This window comes from Hakea prostrata, chromosome 4 (assembly GCF_041222555.1).
Source record: "Hakea prostrata isolate BN-2017 chromosome 4, UWA_Hpros_2, whole genome shotgun sequence".
Taxonomy (NCBI): domain Eukaryota; kingdom Viridiplantae; phylum Streptophyta; class Magnoliopsida; order Proteales; family Proteaceae; genus Hakea; species Hakea prostrata.
In genome coordinates this window covers 38249881-38258519 of record NC_142603.1, presented here as the reverse complement: position 1 = coordinate 38258519, position 8639 = coordinate 38249881, and the positions used below count along the sequence as shown (strand labels likewise).

General features: G+C 37.1%; 1 protein-coding gene across 2 annotated transcripts; it reads right to left on the bottom strand.

Moving 5' to 3' along the window:
• Nucleotides 1–726: 726 nt before the first annotated feature.
• On the bottom strand, nucleotides 727–8439 carry LOC149018815 (uncharacterized). 2 transcript variants are annotated; one of them, XM_089154430.1, is made up of 4 exons: nucleotides 8275–8439; nucleotides 6750–6914; nucleotides 6182–6282; nucleotides 727–1507 (listed from the first exon to the last, which is right to left on the bottom strand). In XM_089154430.1, exons 2-4 carry the CDS (start codon nucleotides 6845–6847, stop codon nucleotides 1002–1004), a joined length of 705 nt encoding a protein of 234 aa, XP_089010556.1. In that variant the 5' UTR covers nucleotides 6848–6914; nucleotides 8275–8439; the 3' UTR covers nucleotides 727–1001. The 2 variants fall into 2 exon arrangements, with proteins under 2 accessions (XP_089010556.1, XP_089010558.1); XM_089154432.1 differs by lacking the exon at nucleotides 8275–8439 and having other exon boundaries at nucleotides 6750–6982.
• Between the last annotated feature and the right edge of the window lie 200 nt (nucleotides 8440–8639).

Sequence of the window (8639 nt, the reverse complement as noted above, 5' to 3'; positions counted from 1 at the left end):
CCATGTGGGAAGCAAGTCTGAACTCCAATAATGTGAGAATTTTACAAAATAAGAACAAGTTGGGTATCATGTGATATACCTCTTCTGATATGACTTATCCTTGTTCTCTCAATTAGATCTCTTCCACACAAACAACAATGATCATCTAGCCTTCCTAGCCAGCAACAAGCTGACAATGTGTTTAGACATGAAAGAATCTAATCTAAGACTCCAATGCAACCTGGACTATACATCACAAACTGTGAACATTATAAGCAGTTGCTGTAACTTACCTGAATCTGAAACTGAACGTACAGTAAAATCCTTTTGTACTGTCAGGATAACAAAAAGTGATAATCTGTGGATAGTATATCACACAAATTTGAAACTAAATAATAGATGGACAAAATTATGACATGCCTGAACTAAGGGAAATGTTCGAGAAACTGTTGAACAAAGAAACATAACTTGAGAGACTCAGAAGAGTGAACAAGGAGAATAAAAGTCAGAAAGCAAAATGGATGTGGGGTTGGGCTTCTTGTGTTTCTTTTTTTTTTTTTTGGGGGGGTGGGGGGGAGGGTTGAATCAGAACATGTATGTCCAAATCAGCAAGACATCCATGTAGAACCATCGATAAACCACCTGTTACTCTGTTAGGATAATCTCACAATATTGGAAAACACAGAGACTTTGGATGCGTTATATACCAGTTGGGTCTCTACCAAATACCTTAAGCTTTTAGGACAGACACTTCTGCTTTCCATCCTTAAATGATGCAGATGATAGAGTGTTTAACATGTCAGAATTTCCAATCTAATCAAATACATTCTACTAACCGAATGCTGAAACAGAAAACAGGGTGCTTCATTATACATGAAGACATTACAACCCCTAAAGGCAAATGAGGTTGTAATGTTGTTTAAAGGGGAAAAATGACTGAAAGCTCATTTACATTCCGGCTTTCAGTGAATGACATTTCTGGCTTGTAAAACACTATTTGAAAAATTACAGTCAAGATCGGATCACCTGATCCTCCTCTTCTTTAATAGCTTAGACCCTCTTCTCAGTTTACCTGCTTTCCGAGCTTGAAACTGCTTTGACCTTCGCAATTTACCAGACCCACTCCTTACATGGACTGACAGTTCACTTGTCTTCCACAACACATCATGACGTCGACTGTGATTCATGGACTGATATTTGGATCTACACCTTACAGGGTGAAGAGACATCTGCATCCGATCCTTTCTTCTCTCTCTAACTGATCGCTTTCTACTGAGACTCAAGCTCCCATAATTATTTGAAGACTCGTTATCATCAACTGAACTGTATCCTTCTTCAACATCTGGGTAGTGGCGGCGGCGGCGGCGGTATACCCTCTTGGTGTTTTTTAATTTATGCCACAGAAAACAACTGATATCTTCTAAAGCAAACCAGTATGTCTCACATGAAGCCCAACACATTTTACAGAGACTTCTTCCAACACATTGGACTATCCCAACTTTGAAAAGAAGATACACGAACATTAAAGCTGAATGAAGAATTTTAATAAGAATGGAGGATTAGAATTGTGACCAATTACAGCATTTCTTCTACTCAAAATCTCTGAAAAGTACACATAGTATGAAGGGAATAAATAGCTCTGCATAAATTTGTTGACCCTAAAAGTGTGCCCTAATGTCCATAAGTCTATGCAGTAGTTTCGACTTCAGTATTTTTATGACATGCAAGTAAAATTTCATTTATCAACTTAACAAAAACAAAATGGATTAAAATCTCTACTACATACATGTTATTATGAAAGTAATAAATAGCCCTGTGGAAAAATTTTGACACTAAAAGAGTGTTCTAAGTAACCATGAACTATGAACATGAAATGTCTATCAGTCTACAGACTCTACACAACAGCTTCAACTTCACTATTTTTACGCTATGCAAGTAATGTTTCAAAGTGATGAAAACACAATGTTCCTTTTGTTGATTTGCACAAATAGCATGAATAACAAGTCTGGGGGAAAACTTAGGATTCACACAGCAGACAGATCTAAGGCCTTATGGTATCAATTCCACCATAGCCTATAAAATAAATAAGTACAAGAATTCATTATTGGTCAAGAATGAAAAATGGTTTGGTGAATTTTATCGAAAATAAATTATAAAATGGAAAATAAGTTTGGTGTCAAGATAAAAAATTATTAAAAATGATAGTAAACAAGTGAGAAAAGAAGGAAAAGATGGTTGTTATAAAAGAAGGAGACATTTTACCCCACTTACTAAGAACTTTAAGAAACTCACAAATGAAGATAATGAACCATCATAATCCATAATGGACAAAAGTTCATTATGGATTTTGGGGGTTTTCTATTATTTTAAATAAAAATAAAATTCAGGATAGATGCCAAACAATTTAAATTAATGAAAATTTCTCATAATTGACAATGATAATTGATACCAAAAAGAGCCTAAGATGGTACAGGTTTTGTTTTTATTGTTTACTTCTTAGGGAAAATTTCTCACTGCCCAGAACTTACCCTCTATTTACACAAATTACCCTGTCAAAAGTTTCACCATCCGACTGCCCCCATAAAAGTAGGCTTTTACATTTCCTTCTCCATTGTTATTTTAATATGGTTAAAAAATGGCCATCATTTTCACCTCATCCCTGCTTATCTCCCTTTATATATTTTTTTAATTCTGTTCTCTAATTAAAATAATTGTATTTCCTCTCTCCACCCTCTCTCCTCCCTTTCACTGCTTGCTGTTGCAATAGCCTGCAACCTCCACTGTTTCTATCCTCGCTTTGCAACAGTTGACTCCTCTACATTACAAACCTGAGAATTTAGATACTTAAAAAGTATATATATGAAAGAAACAAAGAATGATACTTAATTAGGACTTCAGTTTAAACTTAGATAATTTACATAATTGGATCCACAATCCTTTAAGATTTCATGCACTTTCGAAGATTTTTACCATTTTTTTCAACTGTCGTCACGTTTGCATTTTTATCTATTTTATTGTTGTTCAGTTATAGACTCCTATAATTTACTTCATGAAAATTGGCCACAGCAAGATGCTGTGATTATCTCATACATGTATTCTATAGGCTTTGGCTGAGGAAGAAAGGAATCCATTAATGATGCTAACAATACTAATCAAATTGATCCACTGAGAAAACAAGTTAGTTTGGTTACATCTGCAGAATCATTTTACACTACTGAGACTTGGAAGGGCAGACCCATTTCAACTAAATCACTTGGGCAGGTTCTACTGAAAATCCAATTAGCTTACCAACTATGGTCAGAAGTAGGCAGAAAATCAGCAAGGACTTTGTCTTGTGACTCATGAGAGTGATAAAAATTAGTTGTCAGATGCAGGGGTTACTGATCTATTTGAGGCTGAATTGCAGTTAATGGTGTTAGGGTATCAAACAAAACCAAATCTTCCTACCCCCAAAGCATGAAAACAAAGTGGAAAGGATGCTGTCCTTGAACCAGAACCTCAATTTATTGAGGTGATGCCATTGAGACAGACAATCCAACTTGGCATTATTGAGGGTGAAAGAGCAGACAAACCAAGGTGCTCAAATGAATAATTTCTCAGGTGGTTTTGCTGACAAGACAAGGTGTCAATGGGTTATTGGTTTCCAAGGGGAGCAAGGGGAAGGTGGGACAGGTGGCGAGATTTGTTGGGAAATAGGTGTGGCCACAGAGGAGGGTTGAAGAGGGTGTGGGTAAAAGTGAGAAAGACTCAAAGAAGATAAAACTGTGGATGGCATTAGGAGCATGGTATTAAATTTTGCAAAATTTCAGTTGTCTCAAGCCTATCGAGACGAAATATGGTCCTGAACGAAATCTCAACGAAATTTCAAGAATTTCAAGGCATCGTAATTGTAAATAGCAATTTTTAATTTGTATCTCGTATTTGACAACTCCTTAATATTTGTTCTACCATTAATGAAAGTTTCAATGTGTTCTTGCATATCCATATTTAAATTTGTGAAATTACATGATCCAATTTTGTCCCAAGCATGTGCGAATCAAGAAGACTAGTTTGTGTTGCATGTAAATAAAATAAAAAAAACGTTGCCATTGTGCTTATTGGCCTCAAATTAGGCTGTACACAAAAAATCAGACCTAAAAACTACTCCAAACTCACTGAAATATGGAACAATGGTGTACTATGTTTCACCGAAATTTCGGTATCTCAGTGTCTAGACCAGAGACAAGGCGAAATTTTCAACTATTATTGAGATAGGATTTGCAGGGTGGCTGGGGGTGGTCACAAGTTGCTAAATGATGGGTGGGGGCTCAGTTAGAAGAGAAGAGGAATAGGTCTGAATGTGCGAGCTGCAGTGGAGTAACGAAACAAAATATTATCGGATGAAAAAGAAAATAAATGAAAGAAGGAGAGGTAATTCAATCAGTGGTGACAAAATGAAGGATAGTTTGGCCATTTCAAAATAACTAGGGAGAAGGGGAAAAACTCCCTGGGGGGGGGGGTGCTTTGAGTAAACAGAAAGTGTAGGGGAGTGACAGAAATTTTACAATCTTTTTCTGTTGTTACCTTTTGGGGGGAAGGGATGGGGTCGTAATGGGGCAGAGAGGAAGGCGGATGGAAGATGAGGAACAGTGATGCACTATCCAAGCCCTCCCAGTCCAAGACCAAGTGGAGGGCCAAGCAAGCCACCTACGATTGCTGCCCAATTGCTATGTTCCCAGTTTTAGTTGCTTAGTTTCAATTTTAATTAATTTTTTTTAGTCTACTAGGGTCAAGGGCAGAATTTTAAATTATGTTCACGTGAGGGTTATATTCAGCATGGATTTTTCTTTGAAGTTTGTGTTTAATTAGGAGTTTTAAATCAATCCTTGTAAAGGTCAGACTATAAGACCTGGTGTTCTAGTAGCATAGGGCAGGGAATCAAGTCCAAGTAGGAAACCTAGTCCCCGACATGTATAAATAAACCCCTCCAATTGATGGGGAGGGGCAGTTCAGATTATTGAGTAATAAAGCTTCCCATTCAAGCATTGTGTGCTCTTTAGTATTGAATCAATCAACAACTACTTTGAGGATTCAAGTTGTAGCAGGCCTGATTCTGTCAAAAAGTTTTGAGGAATCAGCCCTAGGAAGGTTCTAAGTGAAGTCCATCTCAGATCCTTGGCAGTGGCTGTATGAGACAGCCTTCAACCCCCACCAACAGCAGTATTCCAGCATCATCCAGGCTCCACTCAAGGTCCAAAGCAGGTACTAGTGGAAGCCCTCATCAATCTCCTTCTCCTCCCACATCTTTTTTCATTTTCTGGAATTTTTGGACTTTTCTAGAGACCCAAATTCAAGTTCAGATCTCGCCAATCTAATTCTTAAATCTGTCCCAAACTTTAGGAACCTCATCCGCCAACCCTACTAACCTTCCATCCCAATTTCAGCCCCATCGGACCAACAAAACCGTAGCTTTGCCCATCCATGTCATTGTCACCCTATTTTCCTTCCAAAAGCAAGAAAACCCAATATCTCCCAAACCAACCATCCAAAATCATTAAAACTTGAAAGGAATCTTTATCCTTTCAAGTTTTATCCCTTTCCCTAAGTTTTCATCCCATCTCAAATCTACTCCATGTCAAAGAATTTATCAACCTTCCATGGGGATGGGCTGAAGTATCTTTCAAACCTTAGATACCCTAACCATCAATATCCCATCAGACAAACCAAACCCAACCAGGGAATTAGAACACAAATATTAGGAACCAATTCGGAAACATACACTTGTAAACCCTAACCAAACCTAGTTTTGGGCCTGGAGTTCAAGTCTAGCCCTAGAGATCCTTGAAGCTGCAGCTGTATTCAATCAAGGCTGCATCAAGCAGGTCACCCGAACCCAGGAACTCCCAGTAGGATGGGCTTAAGATACCACTCCAACCAGTTATGCTTGGAGTTGTACTAAGGATGGTATAGTTCTTCCATGTATTTATATCAAATGCATGACTTGCAGTAAATCAAGAAAGTAAATGTAGAGCTGCATGGATCCGATTTTGCATTTAACTCTACCAAAGCCAAGACAAAGTGGATGCAACAGAAAAGAGAAAAACTTGCACTAACATGAATAAGCTCCTTATGGTAGAAGATGTCAGAAAGTAATCCATGTAAAAGCTAAAACTGTGAGTGTCACCCCAAAAGAAAAAGAAAAAAAAAGGAACGAAGAGCTTACCAATATAGATGAGACCAAATACCATTAACAGTTTCACCAGATTGGATATACATAGATGTTCTATGAAACAGACAATGTCCCAAGTTCCAGCACAGATACCACTACAGAATCAACAGATCCAAGAGGTCAGGGCTACTCTTGCTGAAGTCAAAAGTAAGAAAAATTCAAAAGAAAGAGATGAATGCACCCTTTCATATTATCCAAAGAAAAATATGAAAGGCTATGACTGGTGTTGCATATTGAAATGGATAACAAAGTGTCAACTTGCAGAACAATTGGAAACAAGTACAATCATCCCATAATAAAATCCGTATAGAAAAATATGAAAGGCTATGACTGGTGTTGCATATTGACATGGATAACAAAGTGTCAACTTGCAGGACAATTGGAAACAAGGACAATCATCCCATAATAAAATCCGTATAGAATGCCAAACAAGATTAACAATATATAACTCCATAAACAAGAATAAATACGTATACAGGGATATAAATTTGGTGGGCAACAGTCATACAATGAACACAAAAGTAGCATAAAATTAGGTGGATGACAAAGTCAGATATCTTACTCACAAGATCCCCCAAATATGGCCTTAAATGGAGCAGCAATAGCACTTCCAACAACTCCACCAACAGCATTTGCAGCCCTACTAATAGCAGTTCCCATTGGAAGAAATCTCTCGCTAGCACGCCAGATATACACCCATAATTTTCATAAGAAAAGAAAACAGGATCTACATGAAAAATATATGATAAGCCAGAGTACAAAGAGGAGTCATAAGCTATTGCATTAATAGCAACTTTTATTTGTATGTTTGATAATGCATCACTGCTTGGGTAATTAATTAGGTGTACTATCCAGATCTGTTCCATGAAAAAAATTGAGAAAACAAATAAATATATTCATAATACACCAAATTGGATTCATTAATCTTGAGAAACCTGAATAAGATCATGTGAATGGGTATATTCACATCACACCAGACCAAACTGGCATCATTAATGGGGAGAAACTTTCAATTTCATTATGAAAATAAAAGGTAAAAACAATAATAACTTCAATGTTGTTCACAGTTCAATTCTCAGCCATACTTATGGTTTTCATAACAAAAAACTGGCTACTAAAGATGTTATGTACGAGTTACTGCATGATAGTCTAACATTGTAAATGTAGTGGAAACTGTGTAACCGTAAATATGTTGGCAATAGTTAATCAGAACATGAATCGAACCACCAAGAGCTGGCTGATTTGCTCTACATAATCTAGAGCCTGGGTTGCATTTCTAACCTGATTTCCAGATCCATTGGCAACCATATACAGAGAATGCCTATGATATCGAAAAACCCCCCATCAACCCAAAAAAGTTGACATGAAGCAAGATTTGCTTACTAAAACCCAAATTAAAATTCGATGACTGAGAACCACATATTGCTTCTAAACCTTCAGCAAACTCTTCGATTTTACTTATGTTCTACTATTTCTTTTTGCTGTGTGGTCAGAGGATGAAAGGCATGAAATGACTTGAGTTGCAGGTTATTATTTAGATTTTCCGATTGGTGTTTATAAAACAAAACACATGAAATACACTATTCTTTTTTCATGTAAAAGTCTTATCAAGTCAAGAACATATCGTATCTGTTCTGCTACCTGACATACCAATAGAACTGCTTCTCAGTATCTCAACTTGAAGCCAGCAATAAAACATGAAACAGTAAAGGAAACCAAAGCAAAACTAATCAATGAGGAAAGACAATAGAGGCCAAACAAGTGCGGAGATCCGCACTTCAAAAATCAGTTAAGTGCAATACTACGACTTCATTTTTGTAAAATTTTGAGAACGGATTGAATTACGGCCAAGGCGATTAATTACGATTGGAATTTTGTCAAGAAATAAAGAAAGTTTTGTCATTATCCCTTTAGAACAAGAAGAACGTTTCCTTATTGCTTCGAAACAGGAAGAGATATATGAAAATACAAGAATCCCATTAAGGAGCAAAAGACCCATTTGAAAATTTTGGGGAAGAAACAGAAACAGAGAGAGACAACCACAAAAGCCCTCAGAGAAACAAAATGTATTGCTTTATTAAAATCACCTTAACTGGTTTGCTTTAGGCAATCCCACCACCAGGAGACGGAGAAGATATGAACCGCTGCAACTGTTTGGCGAGTGGAGCGGCTCACCGGAGACGGAGAAGATGAAGACGAATCGCTTTCGTAACGACAGCGGCTACGTTGAAACCTACTTAGAGAAGTGAGGAGGGAAGCACACATTCGATTTGGCTGTGTTGTACTTGTTCCGTTGTTTTAAATTTTCGTTTTTAGGTATTTTTATTATTTAAATTTAAATAACAGTTATGATGATTAATTTTGTCAGTAGTCACTTTTGTCCCCTCTTATCCCAGCAACCATCCCAGTCAAACACTATGGACCATCAGATCAGAATTTTGGTCGAAATTTC

Excerpts from the sequence above, each read along its gene's own strand:
- LOC149018815 (XM_089154430.1), bottom strand. The coding sequence starts at position 6,847 with ATGGGAACTGCTATTAGTAGGGCTGCAAATGCTGTTGGTGGAGTTGTT. Across the intron at positions 6,283-6,749 it reads ATATTTGGGGGATCTTGTGA|TGGTATCTGTGCTGGAACTT; the intron begins GTAAGATATCTG and ends TTGATTCTGTAG. Across the intron at positions 1,508-6,181 it reads ATTTGGTCTCATCTATATTG|CTTTAATGTTCGTGTATCTT; the intron begins GTAAGCTCTTCG and ends TTCTTCATTCAG.